We start from the raw sequence: 25560 nt of genomic DNA on the forward strand, positions 1-25560 counted from the left end.
CCTCAGATGAGCGCCTGAGGGCACGGTCCTCCTGCCCACGCGACCGGGACCCACAAAGGAGCTCAGAGCAAGTGCGTTTTGCTGGTTTAATCCGTCTGGTTACACAAGCTGATCCGAGTAACTGTTGCACCCGACGCCCAACTTCCAGCCCCCTCCCCACCCCACCCACCATCAGCCTCCCGGGAGAGCGTCCCGCGCTGGCAGCCTCAGGGCGCCGACGACGCTCTGGTGCCCAGAACCACGTCCAGCCTGTCCCCCGCCTGCGCCACCTGCACCTCCCGGAACCCATGCTGCCCCAGCAGGCTGCGGTACTCGGCCAGGCTGCGCTCCCTGCCCTGGGTCCGCACCAGCGCGTTCAAGGCCGCCGGCAGGCTGGCCCGGGCCGCTCGCCGTTCGTCCAGGGCCGTTTCAACCACCAGGAGGCCACCGCCTGCGGACAACAGAGCCAGAGGGAGTCGTGGGCAAGATTCAGCGCACGGCCAGTCAGCGACGATGGGCGCTCGGAACTACTTTGGGGGAGGCCGAGGGCAGCGGAGGCCAAGGACGGCGCGCGCCAGGCCGCGGGGAGGGCGAGGCGACCGCGCGCGCGCCAGGCCCGTGGGGAGGCCGAGGCCGGAGCGCACCCGTGGAACCAGAGAAGGGCAGAGAGAGACAGAGACACGGAGGGAGAGAGGGGAACACAGGCAGACGGACAGGGGAGCAGCCGGCAGTCTCAGGGCCCAGCCTGGGGGTGTGGGGGGAGGGTGCCCCGTGTACAGACACACGGATTCAGTGCGTGGGGGAAACATGTCCGGGGCTGGGGGTGCAGCACGCAGGATCCCATCAGGCAGCGCGCATTCACTCTGGAAATGACCCAAGCAGGCTGCCTGGCTGCGGGAACTCTGGGTGATGGGTGCACGAGAGCGGGAGCTTCAAGCACAAAGTGGGTGCGTGTGACGCCCGTGTACGCACGCGTCTGTCTGGGCGTCTACTTGTTTTCAAAAGCGTTCATGACGGAGAAACCAGGCCAAGCAAACAGCACCCTCGATCAAAAGAGGCCGGGAGGAAACTAGTGTATGTTTGCTCCTTTTCTGTGTGTGTGTGTGTGTGTGTTTAATTTTAAAAAGTTTATTTATTTTAGGGGGAGGGGCAGAGGCGGAGGGAGATGAGGAATCCCAAGCAGGCCCCCCAGAGTCAGCACAGACCCCACCCGGGGCTCGATCTCACGAACCTGAGCCGAAACCAGGAGTTGGACGCTAAGCTGCCTGAGCCACCAGAGGCCCCTGCCGATTTTGTCAAAGGGGGATCCGCAGAAAAGGGACAGAGGAGACAGGGACACAGCAGTGACACAAGTGGCTGGCTTCCGCTGCGTCTCCTGCTGTTGGTTGTACGCATTTGACGGACGTGGGATCCGGGCCTTTGCTCCCTCCCTATTGTAACATTCTGGGTTTTTCAAAGTAACATATGCATGCGGTTCAATGGCCCGGCTCCAAAAGACTGAATGTTCACACGGGCGCTTGGAGTGGCGCCTGGGTGGCTCCGTGTAGCGTCTGACTTGGGCTCAGGTCACGATCTCACAGCTCGTGAGTTGGAGCCCCCCGTCGGGCTCTGTGCTGACGGCTCGGAGCCTGGAGCCTGCTTCGGATTGTGTCTCCCTCTCTCTCTGCCCCTAACCCACTCGCATTGTGTTTCTGTGCCTCTCAAAATTAAATAAACATTAAAAACACACACACAAAACCAGGCACTGTGAGCTCTTTCCTGCAGCCCCTATGTTGCAAGGACCTGAATATTCACGGAGCGGCTCCAGCCAGCAGGGGAGAGGGTCGGTGAACCCCTGCACCCTCCCCACCTCCCCCCCCCCCCCCCCCACCAACCCTGCACAGAATAAACACGATGTGCAGCTTAACTGCCTCCACGCTGTCTCCTGAGGGAGGTGAGGATTCAGGGCTCGTTCCCCAACCCCGCCTCCTCTCCAGCGGATGATACAGTGTTGCTGCTTTGTGAGCGCTTATTCCGGGCGGCTCTGTTCCAGGCCCTGGGAATGCAGCGGGGACTAAACAGGCACAGACGCGCCCTCCAGGGACACATCCTCCTGCTCAGCAGCCTGACTGTCCATGTGACCTGTAAAAATCTGCCTCTCCATGCCAGTGAGCCTGTCCTGAGGCTGCGGTAACAAATGACCACAGACCAATCATTTACTCTCTGCTCAGCCATGCAAGTCACAACTCTGAGACCCAGGAGGGGCAGGACCACTGAGATCCAGGAGGAGCAGGGCTACTGACATCCAGGGGGGCAGGACCACCGAGATCCAGGAGGGGCAGGTCCACTGAGATCCAGGCAGGGCAGGACCACTGAGACCCAGGCAGAGCAGGGCCGCTGAGATCCAGGCAGGACCACTGAGACCCAGGAAAGGCAGGGCCACTGAGATCCAGGCGGGACAAGACCACCGAGATCCAGGAGGGGCAGGGCCACTGAGATCCAGGCAGGACAGGACCACTGAGACCCAGGGGGGGCAGGACCACTTAGATCCAGGCAAGGCAGGGCAGGGCCACTGAGACCCGGGGGGGGGGGGGGGGGGGCAGGACCACGGAGATCCAGGCAGGGCTGTGCTCCCTCCAGAGGCTCCAGGGGAGGGTCCTTCCTGCCTCTTCCAGCTTCTGGGGCTCCAGGCGTCCCTGGGCTCGTGGGCCCATCCTTCTCATCTCTGCCTCTGCCTTCACATGGCTTCTCCTCTGTCCGTGTGTCCCCTTCCGTCTCTTACAAGGCCACCTGTCATTGGATTCAGGGCCCCCCTCATCCAGGATGGGCTCATCTCAGATCCTTCACTTACTTCCATCTGCAGACGCCCTGTTTCCGAATGACTTCCTGTTCGCGTGTTCCCGGTGGATGTGAATTCCGGGGTGGGAAGGGACTCCGATCCTGCTGCTACAGGGACCAACCAGGATGCCTTAGCTCTGTTGTCTTCTTTGGCACAGACATTTCCTCATTTCATAAGAAGTTGCTTCATTTTCTCTGCAGCTCTTCCAATATGTTCCCAAACACTCGGGTAGATTTGCCAACACGTTGCGATACTGCTTCCAAACCCTGGGACGCGTGATATAACTCATCTGGGCCCCCGTCTCTCAGTGTCCGGCCCCCCCGGGGCCTGTCCCCACCCCTCCCCCATCCCCGCCTGGGCCGCCACCTGGGGCCCCCACCTTGTCCCGCGCCCGAGCAGCTCTGGTGACCGATTCTGGGCCGTCTGTCTCTCCATGCCCCCAGATCGTCTCCAGGAGCCTCCTCGGAATGGCAGGGGTGGGCTTCAGGCACATCGAGTCCACAAATGTCTGTGGGACTTTTCCGCGTCCACACGTGACCCAGGAATTTGGGCATCTGTGCAAATAGGTTTCCCGCGAACTTATCACACGGCCACGCTGCTCTTGAGGGACCCTGGGTGCTTCTGGTGCCAGTTCCTGGTGTGTGACTGCATTTCCACATACGCTCGTCCCTGGGTCCCCAGCATCCTGAAACACCGGCTTGTGCCCCATACGGGATGGGTGGTTTCCCAGCTTCCTGCTCACGGGGCCCGGTGCTGAGCCAGGAGCCGCAGATAAGCAGAGACGGGCTTCCCGGGTCTGCAGGGCATCAGCGCCCTCCAGGGGAGGGGCTGGGTACGGGGGCAGTGGGGCCATGGCTCATGTTATGACTCGTTGGGGCGGGGCCACAGGGCCCAGATCATCGTTGAGCATCATTCCGTGTGGTCCTGTGAAGGTGCCTTTTGGATGAGATTATCATCTAAATGTGTGACCTGGGGAAAAACAGCTGCCCTCCGTGGCGTGGGTGGGCCTCGTCTAACCAGTTGAAGGCCTCAAAAGAAAACACACCGCTGTCCCCTGCCCCCCGGGAGGAGGGAATTCTGCCTCCAGCCAGTGTTGGGACTAGTCCCAGGTCTCCGGCTGCCTGCAGATTTGGGGAGTCCCAACCTACACGATTGCACTTGACCCTTGCTTCACTCTTTGTGCAAAATACAAGACCAAAAATGACGGTTGTTTCCGGCAAACTGGAAAGTGAACCGCTGTTTCGTGTTCCCTAACCGCACAGGGAGGTAACAGAAGTGTCTCGCACGTCACCAGGCGCTCGGGGCACGGGAATACGAGCTGCGCTTTGCGCCACTGGGACCTCGGAGGCCTGGGAAGGGGCCCCCGGCGGGGGTTGGATATGCCCGGCTCCAGGCCCCCTGGGACGCAGGCTGGGGCGTCCGGCAAACCTCCGGCCGGAGAACACAGATGCCGGCACTTCCCGGGGCCAGGACCGGGAGACTCGGATGAGAAGGTCCCAAAGCTGCGGCCGCCCTCCTGGCGCCTCCTGCACGTCCGCAGGGGCCGGCAGAGCGCGCGCGGGGGCGCAGGGGGCGCCTGGCTGTGGGTAAAACCCTCCCTTTCCCTCTCTGCAAGCGGAGGGAGGCCGCGCAGCGGCAGGGGTCTCACCTGGCTTGCAGCTGCGGGACACCCGGCTCAGTAACTCGTGCACTCTGTCGTCCGCCCAGTCGTGGAGAATTCTGGAAAGGACGTACAGCTGTGCGTCCGGGAGGTCGTCCTTGAAAAAGTCACCTGGTTGGAACAGGAAACGTCGGGAGTCGGGGACACCAGGGCTGGCTCTCCACGGCGCGGACACGGGGCCGCGCCGCTCTCCGCCCCGCTCCGAGAAATGCCGTGTCCCCAACCCCAACACATTCCAGTCCTAACCCGGGTCCCATGGCGCGTCGGCCCCTGGGCCGGGCCACCGCGGTCGCGAGTGCCGGGTCGGCTCCCGCCTTCACAGCTGCCCCTGCAAGTTCCCCACCACATCTGACTCCAGGCTTTCCCGCGCCAGCTCTCGGGTAACTACCCTTCCTGCCCTTGGTTGGTCGTGGAACCTGTGGACGCCCGCCTGCGCCCTCGCACGCCCCCTCGCACGCCCCCCTCCTGCCCCCTTGCACGCCCCCCCACTTGCGCCCTCGCGCCCCGCCCTGCCCCCTCGCACGCCCCCGCCCGTGCCCTCGCGCCCCCCTCGCACTCCCCGCCTGCCCCCTCACACGCCCCCGCCCGTGCCCTCGCGCCCCCCGCGCCTGACCCCTCGCACCGCCCCCTCCTGCCCCCTTGCACGCCCCCCCCACTTGCGCCCTCGCGCCCCACCTGCCTCCTTGCACGCCCCCCCTACCGTGCCCCCTCGCACGCCCCCGCCCGTGCCCTCGCGCCCCCCTCCTCCCGCTGCCCTTGCGCCTCGCGCCACCCCCCCCCCCGTGCCTGCGCCCTCGCGCCCCCCGCGCCTGCTCTCTCGCACGCCCCCTCCTGCCCGCTTGCACGCCCCCCAACTTGCGCCCTCGCGCCCCTCGCCTGCGCCCTCGTGCCCCCCCCCCGCCTGCGCCCTCGCACGCCCCCCCACTGGCGCCCCCCTGCCGGCCCCCTTGCACGCCCCCTGACCGTGCCCTCGCGCCCCCCCCACCTGCGCCCTCGCGCCCTCCCTCGCACTCCTCGCCTGCCCCCTTGCCCCCCCTCCGCGCCTCCCGCGCCTGCTCACTCGCACGCCCCCGCCTGCACCCCCGCACTTGCGCCCTCCGCTGCCCCGCCCCCCCGCCTGCGCCCTCGCCTGCCCCCTCGCACCCCCCCGCCTGCCCCTTTGCACACCCCCCCACTTGCGCCCCCCCGCCTGCCCCCTTGCACGCCCCCCTGACCGTGCCCTCGCGCCCCCCCACGCCTGCGCCCCCGCCCTCACGACCCCCCTCACACTCCCCGCCTGCCCCCTTGCGCCCTCGCGCCCCCCCCCCCCGCCTGCGCCCTCGCACGCCCTCGCCTGTGCCCTCGCATCCCCCGCGCCTGCTCTCTCGCACGCCCCCGCCTGCCCGCTTGCACGCCCTCCCACTTGCGCCCTCGCGCCCCCCGCCTGCGCCCTCACGCCCCCCGCCACCTGCACCCTGACTGCTTCCAACGCCACAGCCCCGCTGCTCACACTCCCATTCACAAGTGCAGACACACACGTGTGTGCAGAGACCTGTCTACACGCACACACAGATATCACACGCAGATACACACACGTGCAAACACAGATACACGTGCACAGACCCGACACACTCACACACACGTGCAAACACAGGTACACACGCACAGGCAGGCGCAGGCCCTGCACGCACACCCACGCCGTGCAGAAGCGAACGCGGTTGCCCCAACGCCGACCCAGAGCGCAGACAAAACAGCGTTTACCTGGCACAAAGCGGAGGCGCTCTGGCTGCCGTCCCTCGGGGTGAAAACTCGACACGTGCTCGATGACCTCCGGGAGGTCAAACACGGTCACCTTCAGACGCGGGTACTCCCGGGCCAGCTCTCGGGCCAGCGCACCTGTGCAGCCTGCGGGGATGCAAACACACAAATACACACACACACACAGCGTCACCTGACCCGCCCAGCGCACCACACCCCTGGCGGGTCTCCAAGATGGCCCCTTGGCAAAACCAGAATGAGGTCTGAGAACACGGCTGGAGGCCCGGTCTGCGAAAGGAAGCCAGCGGCGGGCAGAGATCTCTGATGTCTCACGCAGACCTTGGGACCTTGCTGGCCCAGCGCACATCAGTGGGGGGCAGGGTGGGGGGGAGGCACAGACGCACAGAGGGAGCATCAGAGCCCAGGTGGGAAGGGAGGAAGCCACACTCTTATCATCTCCTTTCCGCTGCCGGAATGTGGACAACATGGCTGGCGCCACAGCAGCCACTCTGGGCCACCAGGAGGAGCGGTGTGCAGGTGGCAGGGAAATGAAAGCCAGCAGCTCTGGGCTCCCCCTGGGACCCCTAATCCCACTGTACCCCTTGGGCAGGCATCAGCTCACGTCTGCTGCCCTGGGGTAAGGAGCGAGTTGGAACAGGGTGGCAGGTATATGGGCATAATTAGACCCGACAAGACGGAGTCAGATGGCTCTGTGATCCTCTCCCCCAAATCGGTAGCCAGCAGAAAGGGCCCCATAACCTCTAGGACCCACCCCTAGGGCCTCCTTGGACTTGGGGATGTCCATCCAAGTCCCGACACCGCCACAGCCAAATTCCTGGCCTTATGCTTGTAAAGCCGTAAACCCGCTTTGGACGTCTTCTCAGCAGATGAGGTGGCCACGACCTAACGCAAGAAATGCACTGAGCCGTGCGCACCCGGTGCCTGGCGGGGGGGTGGGGCGTGGTACTCACCTCCCAGGTCACAGGCAGAGGTGAATCGGGACAGGTCGAAGGCCGTGGCCACCTGGCGAGCTGTCAGCTGGGCGAGGCCGTGCATGGCTCGCATGAAACGCAGCCTCCGGTCCCTGCTCTGAAACAGAACAGGGTTTGAGGAGACCCACACGGGGGCCCAGGGGAGCCTGCGCACTGGCTGTGGTGCCACCCGGGGGTTCTGAGGGTAGGGAGCTCCACAGGGAAGGGCGTGGGGGGGGGGGATAGGGCCTGCAGGGCTGCAGGGGAGGGGGGAGGAGGTCAGAGCCTGCAGGGCAGGGGTTGTGGGGGCAGGGCCTGCAGGGGAAGGGGTGGGGGGTCAGAGCTGTTGGGCAGGGGGTTGGGGGTGCAGGGCCTGTGGGGGAGAGGGGGGATCAGAGCCTGCAAGGCAGGGGGTTCAGGCAGCAGGGCCTGCGGGAGAAGGGGTTTAGGGGTCAGAGCCTGTGGGGGAGGGGGTTGGGGGGGCAGGGCCTGCGGGGGAGGGGGTCAGTACCTGCGGGGGAGGGGGTTGGGGGGGCAGGGCCTGCAGGGAGGACATGGGGGGGAGGGCCTGCAGGGGAGGGGGGAGGGGGTCAGAGCCTGCGGGGGGGTGGGGGGGAGCGGGAGGGGGGCAGGGCCTGCAGGGGAGAGTCAGAGCCTGTCGGGCACGGGGTTGGGGGTGCAGGGCCTGTGGGGGAGAGGGGGGATCAGAGCCTGCAAGGGAGGGGGTTCAGGCGGCAGGGCCTGCGGGAGAGGGGGTTTAGGGGTCAGAGCCTGTGATGGAGGGGATTCGGGGGTCAGAGCCTGCAGAGGAGGTGGGTCTGGGGGGGTCAGAGCCGGGCGGGGAGGGGGTTCCGGGTATAAGGCCTGGCTGTTGGGTGGGGGGGTTGGGGCACAAGGCCTGTGTGGGAGGGGCCTGGGGGGGCAGGGCCTTCGGGGGACGGGGGTTCTGAGCCTGGCTGGCAGGGGTTCGGGGTGCAGAGCTGGCGGGGAGGGCGTTCGGGATGGAGGGCCCAGCTAGGAGGGGGTTTGGGGGACAGAGTCCGGCGGGGAGGGGGTTTGATGAGGGGGTGCAGGGCCTGGCAGGTAGGGGGTGGGGGCGAAGCCAGAGGGGAGTGATGGGGAGGGGATCTCATGGGGCAGAGCTGACCCAGGAAGGGGCCTGGGGGGATGGGCAGAGCGGGGCGGGGTGGGGAGCGGGGGGTGGGCAGGGCCTGGCGAAGGGTGTTTGGTGGGGGGTTGCAGGGCGGGGCGGGGTTTGGTGGGGCCAGGCCGGGCCGGGCTGCGGGGGGATCTTGTGGGGCTGAAGGAATCAGAGTGGGTCGGAGCCCGGTGGGCAGAGCTGAGCAGGGGGTGCAGGGGAGGGGCGGGGCCGAGCTGAGTCGGGGCGGTGGGGGGGGGAGTCCGGGGCGGCAGGGCTGAGTATAGCCCAGAGAAGGGGTTGGTCCTTCAGGCTGTCAGCTGCCCTGGGATGTGCGGGACCTAACAGACGCCTGCATCTCCACATCTGAAGCCGGTGAACGGGGACCGTCACCCCGGAGGCCCCCACCAGCCCCGCGCAAGGTCTGGATGGACACGAAGCAGGAGAAGGGAAGGGGTCGGGTCCCCCGCCGGCCCCTGCAGCCGTCACCGCACTGGCTGGTGACAGGCTGATTGTTTACAGAGACACTGGCCCCGCTCCAGCCCCCCGTGGGGCCCCGTGTGGCTTCTCTGTCCCTCGCGCCCGGTCTCTGTCTGTCTCCATGAGCGCGGGTCTCTCTGGGTCTCTGTCTTTGCGTGTCTCAGTCTTTGTCAGAGACACAACGTTTGCGTCCTCCCCCCACTGGCCCCAATTTCCTATGTGAAACCCCAACCCCCAAGGGGATGGTCTCAGGAGTGGGGGGGGGGGGGGCTCTGGGGGGGGCGGGTCACCGGGTCATGACGGTGGACCCCCGTGGGGGATTCGTGTCCTTCTAGAGTAGGCTGCAGAAACCCCCGGCCCCTCCCCCCCCCCCCCCCCCCGAGACGACAGCCGGACGGGAGGCGGGAAGCAGGGGTGTCCGGACCCCGAATCTGCAGGTGCCTGGACTTGGAAGGATTTCACCTCGGGAACCGCGAGAAGTAACTGCGCGCTGTTTGTAAGCCTCCAGCCTTATGAGCCCAACCGACGGGGACAGCCCGTCTGGGTCCCTGTCGCCCGGCCCTGATGCAGGCCCCGTGCTCTGGCGGACCCGTTCCTGCGTCGTGCGGGGAGCGCGACCCGGAGCCGCGCGGGGAGCCCGACCCGGAGCCCTGCCTGCGCTCTGCCCTCAGCAAAGGCTGCCAGGGAGGCAGGCGGCGGATGCCCGCGCCCACCCCAAAGCACCCATCGGGTCCTGCCCTGCAGGCACAGCGCAGCTTTAGCGTCAACTCCCAAAGGTTCCCCAAAGGGCAAGGGGAACGAGGGAGGGGCAGCAGGAAGGCCCTGCAGACCGAGCTCGCGCGACAGGGTCCGTGCGATGTAACCCCACGCGGGAAACGCGGTGCCTTCATTCCGTGCCACGTGCTGGGCCCTTCCTGCGCAAATCCCGACGGCACCCCGCAGGCCCACGGCACCTGGCCGGCCCCCGCGCCACGCCCCCGCCAGGCCTCCCACCCACGCCGGCTGCCCGTGCCCCGCCCACGTGATCCTGCTGTCGCGACGGCCAACGGTCAGCGGTTTTGCAACACGCCCCGGTCAACCCGCCGGCCAGAGCGCGGATCCGTGCCCGTGGGTGCTTCTGTGGGGCACGCGGGCTGTGCACACAAGCGTCCTGATGTTCGCTACCTGAGACGGGTCCTCCGCCGGACTCCCCGCAGCCGCGCGGGGTCCCTGTCGCACCGCAGACTCCAGGTCTGTGAACACGGTCCAGGCGTGCTCATCGTTGTACGCGACGAAGCCGTGGAGAGAACACACGCCCTCCGACGCCAGGTGCCGGCTTGCCAGCCGCGTGTTACGGTAACCTGACACGAGAGGGGCGTCAGTCATGCAGGCTCCAGCGGGACGCCCCGGCGCACCTCACACGTGGGCAGCCACGGCCTGGCATCCTGGGGGCTGGCGCCAACCTCACCCACCTGACCGGGGCACGACGCACGCTCAGGGGGCGGCCCCGCAGGGACACAGCCCAGACCCGGTGCCGATACCGACTCACGGGTAACCCAAAGAGACGGGGTTTCGAAGGTGTGGTTTGATGTCTAGAAGCAGCTGACTTGAAGTAAGGGAGGTGACCTTCAGCAATGTGGGTGGGCCCCATCTAATCAGTGGACGGTGTTAAAAGCAGTGATGAGATTTTGCCGAGGAAGAAGCAATTCTGCCTCAAGACTTGAGGGCCAGCATGTACTGACTTCCCAGCTGGCCGGCCGGCCTGCCCTACACATTTCAGGTGCCACAGCCCCGCCACTGAATGACCCACTGCCCTGCGATACACCGCCACCTACAGATCCCCTGGGTTCTAGTTCTCTGGAGAGCCGGCACTGGTGGGGGGCCCCTCCTCTCTCGCCCGAGCCATCTGTCTGCAGGACGTGGCCCCCCATCCTGCATCTAGAGAACACAGGCTGGGGGTGCAGGCAGGTGATGGTGGGTGAGACCCCTATCTGTGAACGGCAGGCCCCAGGGATCCTCCCAGATAACCGCACATCCCACCCTTTAACGCTTAAACGTTCTTAGTTCTTCGCCTTTGGAAGAGGACACACGTCCCATGCGCACACGGGAAAACTGTTCCCGGGGTTCTCCCGCAGAACCGTGCGAGGCGTGGGCCAAAATGTGGGAGGAGCTCCTGAGTGATTAAAAGTCTGGACGCTGGAGCTTTCTGGACGCTCGGTCATCACAGACGAGAAGATCATTACAGTGGTCTGGCTGGGGGAGGGTTCTGCCTCCCAGGCTGCAAATCTTAACCACAGATTTCTACGCCTTTTGTACAGAGGGCAGCTTCTGGGGCCTGGGCCAGCACCCCACTTCCCTCCTGGTCACAGAAGCAGAGCGGCCTCTCCTGCCCTGGGGTCCTTGACCCCTGCCACTCCCAAGCTGCTCAGGGACCATCCAGAGGACCCTCTGCTCTGAGACCAAGTGCCACAACGCTGTTTCAGGAAACACACTGCCATCCATCCATCATCCGTCCATCTATCTACTTACCCGTCCGTCCATCCATCCATCTATCCATCCGTCTATCTGTCCATCCACCTACCTACCCACCTATCCATCCACCTACCCACACACCATCCATCTATTCACCCACCCACCTTTTCATTCATCCTTCACCCATCAATCTTTCCATCCATCCATCCATCCATCCATCCATCCATCTAACCATCCACCCAGGCACCCATCCCTCCATCCATCATTCCCCTATATTCATCCATCCATCCATCCATCCATCCATCCATCCATCCGTCTCTCCATCCATCCATCCATCCATCCACTTACCTACCTACCCATCCATCCATCCATCCATCCCCACCTACCTATCCATCCATCCATCCATCCATCCATCCATCCATCTAACCATCCACCCAGGCACCCATCCCTCCATCCATCATTCCCCTATATTCATCCATCCATCCATCCATCCATCCATCCATCCATCCGTCTCTCCATCCATCCATCCATCCATCCACTTACCTACCTACCCATCCATCCATCCATCCATCCCCACCTACCTATCCATCCATCCATCCATCCATCCATCCATCCATCTAACCATCCACCCAGGCACCCATCCCTCCATCCATCATTCCCCTATATTCATCCATCCATCCATCCATCCATCCATCCATCCATCCATCCATCCGTCTCTCCATCCATCCATCCATCCATCCACTTACCTACCTACCCATCCATCCATCCATCCATCCCCACCTACCTATCCATCCATCCATCCATCCATCCATCCATCCATCCATCTAACCATCCACCCAGGCACCCATCCCTCCATCCATCATTCCCCTATATTCATCCATCCATCCATCCATCCATCCGTCTCTCCATCCATCCATCCATCCACTTACCTACCTACCCATCCATCCATCCATCCATCCATCCATCCATCCATCCATCTAACCATCCACCCATGCACCCATCCCTCCATCCATCATTCCCCTATATTCATCCATCCATCCATCCATCCATCCATCCATCCGTCTCTCCATCCATCCATCCATCCACTTACCTACCTACCCATCCATCCATCCATCCATCCCTACCTACCTATCCATCTACCCATCCATCCATCCATCCATCCACCCACCCACCTACCCACCTTTTCATTCATCCATCCTTCACCCATCAATCTTTCCATCCATCCATCCATCCATCCATCCATCCATCCATCCATCCATCTAACCATCCACCCAGGCACCCATCCCTCCATCCATCATTCCCCTATATTCATCCATCCATCCATCCATCCATCCATCCGTCCATCTATCCATCCACCCACCCACCTACCCACCTTTTCATTCATCCATCCTTCACCCATCAATCTTTCCATCCATCCATCCATCCATCCATCCATCCATCCATCCATTCATCCATCTAACCATCCACCCAGGCACCCATCCCTCCATCCATCATTCCCCTATATTCATCCATCCATCCATCCATCCATCCGTCCATCTATCCATCCACCCACCCACCTACCCACCTTTTCATTCATCCATCCTTCACCCATCAATCTTTCCATCCATCCATCCATCCATCCATCCATCCATCCATCCATCTAACCATCCACCCAGGCACCCATCCCTCCATCCATCATTCCCCTATATTCATCCATCCATCCATCCATCCATCCATCCATCCATCCGTCTCTCCATCCATCCATCCATCCACTTACCTACCTACCCATCCATCCATCCATCCATCCATCCACCCACCCACCCACCCACCTACCCATCCATCCATCCATCCATCCATCCATCCATCTAACCATCCACCCATGCACCCATCCCTCCATCCATCATTCCCCTATATTCATCCATCCATCCATCCATCCATCCGTCCATCTATCCATCCACCCACCCACCTACCCACCTTTTCATTCATCCATCCTTCACCCATCAATCTTTCCATCCATCCTTCCATCCATCTACCTACCTACCATCCATCTATCCATGCATCCATCCATCATCCATCCTTCCATCCATCATTCCCCTATATTCATCCATCCATCCATCTAACCATCCACCCATGCACCCATCCCTCCATCCATCATTCCCCTATATTCATCCATCCATCCATCCATCCATCCATCCATCCGTCTCTCCATCCATCCATCCATCCATCCACCCACCCACCTTTTCATTCATCTATGCTTCCATCCATCAATCTTTCCATCTACCCACCTACATACCCATCCATCCACCCAACACCCACCATCCATCTGTGCATCCATCCATCCCTTCCTTCCATCCTTCCATATCCTTTCATCCATCTACTCACTTACGTATCCATCCATTTTTCCTTTTTTCCTTCCATCCATCCATGCATCCATCTGTCGATCCAAACTCCTATCATCTGTCTACCTAGCTATTTATCACGTCTATTACCAATCTGTATCTATGTACCCACGTATTTGTCTAAACAAGTAAAAACAAACATGTATCCATGCTGTACACATATATAACCCACTGGCTCTGTTTCTCTGGTGGACCCTGACTGATACAGCTTCTTTGAGACCAGAGCCCAAGAAAATGCCACTCTCCCATGGGCACCTGGGTGGGTCAGTCGCTTAAGCGTCTGACTTCAGCTCATTCACAATCTCATGATCTCTTGGTCCGTGGGTTCGAGCCCCGCATCAGACTCTGTGCTGACAGCTCAGAGTCTGGACCCTGCTTCCGATTGTGTGTCCCCCTCTGTCTCTGTCCCTCCCCTGCTCTCACTCTCTCTCTTCCTCAAAATAAACATTATTAAAAAAATTAAAAAACAAAAAACAAAAAGAGGACACCTGGGTGGCTCAGTCAGTTAAGTGTCCAGCTTGGGCTCAGGTCATGATCTCCTAGTTCATGAGTTCAACCCCTGCATCAGGCTCTGTGCTGACAGCTCGGAGCCTGGAGCCTGCTTCGGATTCTGTGTCTCCCTCTCTCTGCCCCTCCCTTGCTCTCACTCTGTCTCTCTGTGTCTCAAAAATAAATAAACATTAAAAAACTCAAACAAGAGCCCGACTCTTGATTTCAGCTTAGGTCATGATCCCACGGTTCATGAGATCGAACCCTGTGTTGGCTCTGTGCAGACAGTGTGGAACCTGTTTGGGATTCTCTTGCTCCCTCTGTCTCTGTCCCTCCCCTGCTTGTGCTCTCTCCCTCTCTCTGTCAAATAAATACAGACTTTTTTAAAAACCACTCTTCTGAAAGACACATACCCACACACACAGTTGTGTGTTTCCTTTCCCTCATCCTGTTCTTCTTACCGTCAATGAAAAGCCACATTCTGAGGGCGGAAGGATAGATGGTCGGGCCTGCCCTGCCCTGGTCCAGAAGCCACCTTCACTGGATGACTTCCTTCCAGCTGCAAAGATTCTCATCAGGAGACTTCGCACGTCCCCTTACCTGTGTCTGTCTTCTCCAGTAATCCCAGGGCCACGCAGACATCCAGGAGCCGTCCAGTTCCACACACAGAGGCGTTAATTTTGCGTGCAACATCCACCGCCTTCAGGGGGCCTTCCTCTTTCAGTACATCAAACACCTTCAGTTTGCAAGCCGTGAACAGAGCCTGTCCGTTAAAAACAAGAACAGCGAGACTTACGACGTGACTTGTGCAGTGCCTTTCGCTCCCACAGACCCAAAAGTTGAAGGCCACAGCTATGAAAACTATTTAACTTGTGCATGGAAGCTTCTTCTCCAGAGAACACTGCATGCAGGCTCCAGCGGGTACAGGGCTCACACAAGACAAAAGCACATCAGTGAATATCAAGGAGAAAAACCGACCCATGGGAGAAAATCCAATGTGTTCGTATGTGGGGCTGAACTGTGCTCCCCCCCAAGATCGAGCGGTTGAAGCCCTACGTCCCAGGACCTCAGGACGTGGCTGGATTTGGAGACAAACATGCCTGTCCTCAGGAGCAGAGGGTCTATGCAGCTCAGGACACATGCTCACACGGGCAATGCAAAAACCTTCTTCGCGTGCGGGGCGTGTCTGCTCTTCCAAAGGCCTCAGAACTAAGAACATTTAAGTGTGAAACCAAAGGCACTGCCGTTCTTCGTCTCGATCAGGCGTGTGGGGCCTTCTGTGGACAGACAGGGGTCTCACCCACCATCACCTGTACCCCCACCCAGTCACACAGAAACCTTCTTCGACAAGTGACGCCGTTGCATGAAGGGCCCGACGATGCTGGCTTGTTTCTAGAACTCTCACGATGCACTGGCAACGTGACATGTGCTCTCTGACTCCCTACGGCCCCGTGGCTGGGTCAGCTGACCGCCGGGAGACCTTTCTGCGAGAGCAATGGAACAGGTACGCGGAAGGAAACACGGGTAGAGGGGTAGACGGACAAAGGGGTGGATGTTAGATCAGGCAGACAGGTGGACAGTTTGAAGGCAGCTACGCAGGTGGGCAGGTAAGCGGTGAGGGACGCTGCGAGGCTACGTGTGGAGGTAGGTGGCTGGGTGGACAGACCACAGAGGGACACAGGTAGGTGCCGGGACCTTGGCACAGCCGCACCACGTGGGGACACGGTGCGCATGGTTATTCCCGGGGGACTTAGGTATTTTGGGCACGGCACAGCAGAACCACCTCTCCCTCCTGACCCCAGAACTTCTCTCCTGGCGACGCCGTCACAGGCGCGTGGCCGGGCGGTCACCAGTCCCACACCCACATCCCCACCTCTCCTCCAGCCGCCGACGTGGAGCCCCGCCCAGCCCACGCAGGGCTGTCGCTGGGAAGCCGCTGGAAGGGCCGGCCACGTGGGGCAGCGAGGGGGTGCGGAGACGAGAGGACACAGCCGGGCGGGTGTGCACGGGCGCCCACGGGAGCGCAGGGACGGCCGTGGCCAGCCCCGTCCTTGGCAGATACGGTGCAGGGTGGCCGGGCAGGCTTCTGCCCCCTGCGCTGGCCCGGCGGGCACGGGCAGCCGGCTATTTCTCGGGCGGCGTGTGACCGCGCACGCAGAAAGGAAACGGAGGCCGCGGCTACGGGCACCTGCTGGCTGTGGGCACCCAGCCAGCCTGCGGGTTCCCACCCTGTCTGGGACACTCTCCGGCTGGGCCAGCTGCCTCAAATCCCAAGGCCACAGCGGGAGGAAACCACAGATCCCTCCGGGCAGGGGGTGACCTCCCACCCGGCCTGGGGGGTGGCCCAGCACCTGGGCTCGTCTCCCGGGCCGGGAGAGGTCGGTCAGGGGTGCACCGCCGGCCCCACATGGGGTCCTGTGAAGCTCACCTTCAAACACCCCAGACACCGCCTCCCAGAGGGACACAGGCCTTCGCCCTCACAGCCCCGAGCACAAGTCCCACATTCCAGGGAAGACTAGCAGACCGGCAGGTCAGGTCACACGCTCTCAGACCCAGAAGTCACCAGCTCTGTGTCAAGCCATTGACTGAAGGCAGAAAACCAACTGGGGACACTGCAATGGGCTGAATAGGGGCCCCAAAACTTATGCTGAAGTCTGAACCCTAGAACCTGGGAACGGGATTGAATTTGGATACAAGGTCTCTGGAAACGTAAGTGAAGAATGTGAGATGAGCCCATCCTGGATCAGGGTGGCCCTAGGACAACAGCAGCTGTCCTTGTAAGAGGCAGAAGAGGACACACAGACAAACAGGAGAAGCCACGGGAAGGCGGAGGTGGAGATGGGAAGGACGTGACCACCAGTCCAGGGACATCAGGAGCCCAAAAGCTGCAAGAGTCAGGAAGGACCGTCCCCTGGAGCCTCTGGAGGCAGCACAGCCCCGCCTGGATCTCAGTGGTCCTTTCCTACTTGGATCTCAGAGGCCCTGCCCCTCCTGGATCTCACTGGCCCTGCCCTCCTGGATCTCAGTGATCCTGCCCATCCTGGATCTGAGTGGCCCTGCCCTGCCTGGATCTCAGTGGCCCTGCCCTGCCTGGGTCTCAGCGGCCTTGCCCCTCCTGGATCTCAGACTGTGGTCTCCAGAGCTGGAAGAGGACACACCCTGGGGTTTTGAGCAGTCGGGGTGGCGTCCTTCAGCACTGCCTGCCCAGGACACTCAGACCAGTACCTTGGATGCTTTAAAGCCGTCTATGAGGTCTAGAAGGTCCGACGGGAAGGGGGGCGGGTTCTCCACCAGCCCATTCGTGTCTGGGCCCTGGGGGCCAGCAGGAGCCTGTCCGGTGTGACCGTCAACCCCTGCCCTGCTGGGGCCACAGCCCTCGTCACCCTGAGCAGTGTCGCTCGCGATCTCGAAGGTGTCCACGGGAGGGATGGACTCGTGCTTGACCCGCTGCACGTCCTCGCGGCGGGGTGGGCAGTACAGCTCCACCAGCTTCTTGCAGAAGTGGTTCAGCGGGAAGCCCACGACATTGAGGAAGTCCCCATGGACACACTCCACCAGCATGCCGCCCAGGGCCTGGATCCCGTAGCCGCCGGCCTTGTCCCTGCGCGGGGAGGAAGGAGGCAGACCGGGGTGGGAGGGAGACACGGAGAAGTCGGAATGCGAGGGCTGCTCGGTAGTCCCGGGGGGGTGAGCGCAGGGAGTACCCCGACCCCGGCCGTGCTCTTGTCCACATCTGCACTGCTGGCCCAGGAGCCTCTGTGGACCCCTCCTTGGCGACAGAGGACGGGCCTTCAAAGACCCTTTCCTGGACCCCGACTTGGCACGTCGTGGTTTCCATCCGCCCTCCCTCCTCTGCCTCCCGGACCCCAGGCTCCCAAAAGGACACAAGGTTTTGGTTCTGGGCGCCCCCAGCGATGAGATCGCCCCCCCCCCGCCCGACCTGCATGCATGCACCTGGCCCTGGCCCGGCCCCGTTCCGGGGTGACGGGGGAGCAGAAGGGGGAGCAGGCGTGTTAACCTGTGTGGCCTCCCAGTCCCGTGACAGCAGCACAGGGCGAAGGGCCTGACTGTTTCTCCCACTTTGAGTTGTTTCCTCATCCACTGCCCTGGAACCGGGCAGGTCACCTCCTCAGCCCGGCCCTGCTCGCACTCTTGGGCCTAGCCCCCACGGTAAATCAGGACGATAAGCACACCACCGTGGACTGCATGTCTGTGTCCCCCCAGAATTCGTAGGGTGAGCTCTGACCCCCAAGGGGACGGTGTTCGGAGCTGGGGCCTCCAGAAGGGGGTCCGGTCGTGAGGCTGCAGCCGCCGTGCCGGGATCAGCGTCCCGGTGAGACCCCGTGTGCACTCACATGGGCTCCCCGCTGTCAATGTACTCCCACAGAAGGTCCTCGGACAGCTCCGAGAACTTCACCGTGGTCTCCTCGTGGAACTCGCACACGTCCGTGTCCAGCTGGCCATCTGCAACACAGAAGGGCGGGGCAGGTCAGGGCACGGGGCGGGCACACGGCCGGGCGCCTGCGGGAAATCCGCCCCGGGCCTGGGGATAGACAACTCGGGCAGGAAAAGCTAGTGGAGAGCCGGGAACGGTGAACAGTGGGGAAAACAAAGCTACAAGATCAGGGGAGGAGACCCAGGCCGGTGGGGGGCTCAGGTGTCCCTGTAGGGAACTGAACTTCGGGGTGGCCTCCAGGCCTCGGTGGGAGGTGAGAAACGCGCCAGGCACAGCCCAGCGGGCACCTTCTGCCAAGCGGGTTACACAGCGAGTCCTCAGCATTTTGGTGCTTAAAACAAATTTGTTCTCATGTTTATTTATTGTCGAGAAAGAGACAGACAGAGCACCAGCAGGGGGAGGGGCAGAGAAAGGGAGACATAGAATCCGAAGCGGGATCCAGGCCCTGAGCTGTCCGCACAGAGCCCGACGTGGGGCTCGAACGCACAGACCGCGAGAGCATGATCTGAGCCGGAGTCGGACGCTGAACCGACTGAGCCCCCCAGGCGCCCCCGTGTTCCTAGGATTTCAGGTTGCACAGCCAAGCCCCTGCCCCTTCTGGACTAAAGGCGGCACCTGTGTGGGTCGTGCTGGTCGGGGCACCCCGCTTCTCACAGGTGCTCAGCGGGAAGCGAACCGAGGCCTGAGGCAGCCCACACTTTGGCAGGCAGGAGGCGGGGGAGGGCCCTCACGGCGGGACACAGAGGGCCCGGGGAGGCAGCAGGTACCTTCGCTGCAGCAGTGGATGATGGCGACGCCCGTGAACACGCTGTGCTCCTTCCCGTTCAACCTGCAACGGACGACCCACATGCAGTGTGTCCACGGGGAGCGTGTGGGACAGCATGTTCCCTGCCACCCGCTCTTCGGAGGGTCTGTGCGCGTCCCTGCGGCACGGGGATGCCAGCCCACGGACACGGCAGGGCCCAGGCGCGGAGACACCCTCAGACGCGTGGTGGGCGGTGCTCGGCACGGAGGGACGCTGCCTGCCGGCCCGCTGTGCGCCTGCGCGCCTGCCCGCCTTCCTGTCTGCGCGCCTCCCGGCCTGCGCGCCTGCGCACCTGCCCGCCTCCCCGCCTGTGCGCCTGTGCGCCTGCGCACCTGCCCGCCTGCACGCCTGTCTCCCCGCGCGCCTGTCCACCTGCCTCGTCTATCAACCAGCCCGCCTGCCCGCCTTCCAGTCTGTGCGCCTCCCTGCCTGTGCCCCTGCCCACCTGCGCACCTGCGCGGACTATCAACCTGCCCGCCTGTCCACCTACCGTCTGCCCCGAGACCCTGTCCCCCTAGGGGGCGTGAGCACCGCGTTAAGTGCGAGGCTGCGTCCTCGGATCTCACCCAAAAGAGTGGCCGGGAAGGCCCAGGACGGACCCCACTCAGGGCGCGACCCAGGTACCTGGCTGGGACGTAACCCTGCCCCAGGCGGAGAAGGCAGACCCCACCCTGGACCCTAACCCTCCCCTGGGACCCACAACAGAAGAGCTGACCCCACCCCACCCCAGGCCCTGACCCCATCTCAGACCTTGACCCCGCCCAAGGTCCTGACCCCGCCCCAGGCTGTATCTGAGGCAAGGCTGCTTCCGAGGAGGACAGTCCGGGACCCACCTGGAGAGCATCCTGTACGCGTCTTGCTTGTCCGCTGGCTTCTCCAGAATCAGCCCCCCGATCGTCTGCAAGAGAACCAGGGCGGGGGGCGCTCACTGTCCCCAAGCCGGATCTGTGGAAGCCGCGATGTCCACACCTTGATTTCAGTCACCGAGGGCACACAAACCAAACTGGAGGCCAGAAAAGGGCCCCGAGGGGGACTCACCACGATGGTGTCCGCTCCGATGACGACGTCGGGGGCCCGGAGGTCTTTCTGGAAGAAATGCAAACTTAGCTTCGGAAATCACACCCGTGTGTCTTATGCAAATACGCTGGCGGTGAGACGGGTGGTACTTCGGAAAGGAAGATGTGGGTGTCCTCAGGGTCCCCAGCAAGGACACGAGGGTGACCCCAGGAGGCCTGCCCTGCAGGGCTCAGGACGTGTGGGGGGCTGTAGCCTGGAGGTGCTCTGTGGTCACATGATGGGGACAGCACCTGCCAGCTCCCTCCCTGACACCTGAGGGACAGCACTGGAAACCTCAGTGTCCAGTCCCATGGGCTCCGCCTCCCTCAGGGCAGGGGACCGTTGCAGGAGAGGTGGGTTAGGGCCCCAAGTCCTCCCCAAGCTATCCTGAATTAAAGACAAAGCTGGTTTTGGGGCACCTGGGTGGTTCAGTCAGTTAAGCATCCGACTTTGGCTGAGGTCATGATCTCACAGTACGTGAGTTCAAGCCCCACATCAGGCTCTGTGCTGACAGCTCAGAGCCTGGAGCCTCGTTCGGATCCTCTGTCTCCCTCTCTGTCTGTCCCTTACCCACTCGTGCTCTCTCTCAAAAATAAATAAACAATAAAAAAATTAAAAAAAAAAAAAGGACAAAAACTGGTTTTTCGAACTGCTCAGTGTGATTTGAGAAAAAAGTTCTCCGGACAATAAAATAAATCCAAGTGGAAAATTCAGGCTTGGGGCTGAACGCACGCATCTGAAGTCTGTATAGAACGTTGAACTTAGGTTAAACTTAACATATTAACCTTTCCACTGCTGAAAACCAATCGGTCAATACTGCTTTATTTATACCAATGGTTGTTATACGGCACTGGGCACAAAGCACCTCCTATAGGACATTGGTGGCAACAGTATATTATTTTAATACCAAGCAATGGATAATCTACATTAGTTCTGTATCATAAGTGATACTGTTGCAAAATAGGAGTTAATGATGCTATTATTTTAATTACCACAGTATCTGCATGTAACGTAGAATCTACGCTCCACAGACAAGCTCTGTTAAATAGTGTGTCATAAATGATGCTGTTACGTTCATTACAATAGCATATTACACAGTAAGACACAGAAACAAAGTGTGTTCATTGTTTGTTGTAAATGATATCACCACACTAATTGAAATTCTGGGCTACATGCTGGCATATGGTAATAAGCTACCTGTATTGATTCTTTACCGTCAGTGACGCTCCTCTGTTAACGACAATTATGGAGGCTCATAGCAAGGACACGGCCACAGTGATTGTAACAGCATGCGACACGGTAACCCTGAGCCATGGGTAGGCTGTTGGGGTTGCATACGGTAGACGGCACTGATCCGTGACCTGTACGTTTAAAGCGGCAAAGTCCCATCCTCCCAAGAGAACAGGGAAGAAAGCAGAAGCAGGGCCCCCTTGCCTGGTGCATCCTGGAGGCCACCTCCAAGGCCTTCTGCTTCGCTGTTTCGATGGCGTAAGCATAAGGGGTGGGGAAGGCGGCTTTATCGAGCTTCTCTTTGAACCTGGACGGAACCACCTCGAACCTGAGACCCTGGAACAGGAGGAAGAGGGGGTCTGGAGGGTTTGCGGGAAGAGGGAAGGCGTCCGAGCAGAATGAGCTGGTTTCCCAGGAAACACGGCCTTCCCCCACGTGCTCTGTGTCTCCCTCACACCTCGTCACTGACCACTGATGCGCAGCCAAGGCCTGGAGCGGAGGCTGGCGGGGGCCCCGGCGGACCGGCCTGAAGGCACAGGTACCCGCGGCGGCCACACAGAGCCCGGCAGGAGAGATGGGTGGGGTCTCCGGCTCTGAGGGGTCAAAGGGCTTCCAGAGTGTCACGGAGGCCAGGACATCACGCCCACGGGTGCACGAACAGCTGAAACCATACCGCCCGCGCACAGGGCCACAAAGGGCGGACCTGTGAGGGAAGACGGCTGCTTTACCGTTGTCCCCAAACCCGTGTGCACGGGCAAGGCAGGCCCCAGTGGGGAGCCACTTGGGTAGAGAGTGACCCCCCCCAGAGTCGTGTGGGGACAGGAATGTGGGCCTGGAACACAGAGGGTGTTTCCAACCCCACAGGCACCTTCCTGCACAGCTCCAGAGTGGCTCTCCTCATCCTGATCCTAACTCTCTAAAGGCCCCCCTTGCAGCTGACCTCCTACACCCCCATGTCCCCTGGACCGCCCTGTGAGCCTTCCTTTGGTCTGTACCCCCCACAACCCTCCTCGGGAGGTACAGTGAGCACCCCTCACTCTGTACCTTCCCCGACCCAGGCCTCTGCCTGCCTCTGGGCTGTGTACCTGCCCCTATCTCCGTACCCCCTTGGCCAGCACGCCACTAGGCCACTAGACCTGGCCTGAAGACTCCGGTCCCAGATCACACAGACCCCCACTATCCTGAGTCACTAGGACCCTGAGTCATTACGCCGTGGCCCAAAGACCTCCAGTCTGCAGACCCCAGCTCCCAGCCCAGAGTCACTGGTCACTGCACCCCGGTCACCAGGGCCTCTGTCACTAGGGCTCCAGGGTCACCAGGCCCCTCACTACCTGGCCCTTGGTCACCAGGCCCTGGTCACCAGACACCCCCGGGGTCACCAAACCACACCCTCAGGTCACCAGGTCCCTGGTCACCAGACCACCTGGCACCAGGCCCTCGGTCACCAGACTCCTGGGAAAACCAGGTCCCCAGCGCCCGGCCCCTCCCTGCCATGACTGCCCCCATCCCAGACCCTGAGGTCACTAGGTCCCTGGTCACACAGGTCCCCAGCACCAGCACCAGAAGCCCCGGTCACCAGACCCCCACCCTCCCCGGTCCCGGCACCCCAGGTCACCAGAACCCCGGCCCCAGGTCCCTATCAGGCCCCCCCAATACCCAGCCCCCACTGCCAGGCCCCGTTACCAGGATCCCAGGCACCAGGCCTCCAGGTCTCTAGACCTCCGGCCGCAGGCCCACCTGCCCCAGGTCTCCCGGCCGCATGCCCTAGGTCACTAGGTCCCCGGCCCCAGGCCTCCGCTCCAGGCCTCCCCGCCCCCGGAGACCCGGTCACCTGCCCGGCGCAGACCCCAGCCACAGGCCCGGCGCGGCAGCTCACCGCTTGGCTGAGGATCTCCCGGCGGCGCGGGGAGGCGCTGGCCAACACCACGCGCTTGTGCAGCAGCTTCCCGATCACCGGGCTCAGAACCATGGCACCGCGACCCCCGCCACCCCCGCGCCCGGCCCCAGACCGCGAGCACAGATCCGGATCCGGATGCCCGAGCTGCACGCTCCTGGACTAATGGAACCCCGCCCCCCAAGGCCCCGCCCAGTCCCGCCGGATCCCCTCCCCTTCACCCAGATCCCGCCCTATCCGCCCAGGCCCACCGGAGTCCCGCCCCATCCGCCCAGGCCCGCCGGAGCCACGCCCCTCCACCCAGATCCCACCCCGTCCGCCCAGGCCCGCCGGAGCCGGCTCTTTCCACCCAGATCCCGCCCCATCCGCCCAGACCCGCCGGAGCCCCGCCCCACCCCCAGATCCCGCCCCTTCCGCCCAGGCATGCCGGAGCCCCGCCCCTCCCTCCCAAGTCCAGTCCCCTGGCGGCGTGTACCCTGCGCGCCAGCACGCGCAAGCAGGTGCGCCCGCGGGGGTGTGGTTGCGGGCGGGCTCCGGGAGCGCGAAGTCGCGGGGCCCCTGTGGAGCCGGGGATTTGGGGGCCGGGGAGGAGGAGATGGGGGTCCCTGGGAGGTGATGGAGGGGCGCGGAGATGGGGGGGGGGTTTCCCTCGAGCGCCCCTGGGGCGCGGAAACGGGGGCTTCCTGGGAAGTGGCCGAGGGGCGCGGAGTCGGGGTCCCGGGAGGCGGTGGAGGGGCGCGGAGAGGGGGTCCCGGGAGGCGGTGGAGGGGCAGAGATAGGGGTTCTCCTGGAGGGGGGCAGAATAGCCCTCGGTTGAGAACCACTGCCGCATACAGATACACAGGTAAGCAGACAGACAGACAGACAGACAGGCACGGTCTCTTCTGAGGTGAGGCTTCCCAGCCGCAGCACTACTGACTTCTGGGGTTGGGTGATTCCTTGCACGATCCTCAGAAGCATCCCCAGTTTCCGCCACTAGATGGCGGGACCTTCCTCCCGAGTTGTGACAACCCAAATTCTCCCCTGAACGTGGCCGGGGTTTCCCCGGGCACCGAATAGCCCCTTGGTTGAGAATCCTGACCACAGCGAAGATCGATAGATGACCGATCGATAGGTAGATAGAGTCCCTCTTGTGAGGTCTGGGGTTCTCAGCCTCAGCACTACTGACACGTGGGGCTGGATGACCCTGTGGGGTGGGGCGTTCTGTGCGCGGTAGGGTGTGGAGGAGCAGCGTGTCTGGTCTCCACCCCGCACACGCCAGGAGCGCCCCGCTCACTGTCGTGACCTCCAGAAGTGTCCCCAGACGAATATACCCAGGTGCATCTAAGCCAATACCCCCTGTCCTGTCCTCCCTGACCCCCTGTGCCTGTCCATCCCAGGCCCACCCCGGACCCTTCCACGGAGCCTCTCTTGGTTACGGTCACCAGAGGGCTGGCCCCCACCAGCCAGCCCCTCGATGGCCATTCTGATTGCCTGCTAGCCTCGCCCGGGACAGCCGACCCCAAACATCCCAAGCACTTTTTAAAATTTTTTTAATGTTGATTTATTTAGTTTTAGGAGAGAGAGAGAGAGAGAGGGAGACAGAATCCCAAGCAGGCTCCGTGCGGTGAGCACAGAGCCCGACGTGGGGCTTGAACCCATGAGCCGTGAGATCATGACCTGAGCCAAAGCCGGGAGTTGGATGCTTAACCGACTGAACCGCCTAGGCGCCCGGTCACGTTCTTTGGAAGTCAGCTCCTGATAGGTTCACCTTTCTGTTACGCTCAGGCACCGTCACGGTGCTCACGCCGTCATTTCTACACACAAGTGCCAGCAAAGGCACACGTGCACGGAAGTGTGCGCTGCTGGGTGGGCCCGGCCACACGTGACGTCAGGGGGTGGGCCGTGGGCTGTAGGCAGCAGTGGGCAGGCCCGGCTGGTCTCCCGCGGGTGCGGGATCGGGCTCCGGGGGCAGGTTCACTTGAAAACTCAGGGTCTCCCACTCACCAGTGCTGGGATCCGGGGCCAGTCCCTCCACG

At 62.2% G+C, this 25560-nt stretch overlaps 1 protein-coding gene across 1 annotated transcript; it reads right to left on the reverse strand.

The window, feature by feature from the left end:
- Positions 1 to 145: 145 nt before the first annotated feature.
- Positions 146 to 23725, reverse strand: ASMTL (acetylserotonin O-methyltransferase like). Its single transcript, XM_053201988.1, has 13 exons — positions 23525 to 23725; positions 21853 to 21984; positions 20401 to 20448; positions 20196 to 20260; positions 19325 to 19386; positions 18457 to 18565; positions 17327 to 17702; positions 14702 to 14864; positions 9948 to 10123; positions 7166 to 7283; positions 6198 to 6341; positions 4446 to 4568; positions 146 to 430 (listed from the first exon to the last, which is right to left on the reverse strand). The coding sequence occupies exons 1-13, from the start codon at positions 23615 to 23617 to the stop codon at positions 207 to 209; spliced, it is 1833 nt and encodes a 610-aa protein (XP_053057963.1). The 5' UTR covers positions 23618 to 23725; the 3' UTR covers positions 146 to 206.
- Positions 23726 to 25560: the final 1835 nt, after the last annotated feature.

Source organism: Acinonyx jubatus, chromosome X, assembly GCF_027475565.1.
Source record: "Acinonyx jubatus isolate Ajub_Pintada_27869175 chromosome X, VMU_Ajub_asm_v1.0, whole genome shotgun sequence".
NCBI lineage: Eukaryota > Metazoa > Chordata > Mammalia > Carnivora > Felidae > Acinonyx > Acinonyx jubatus.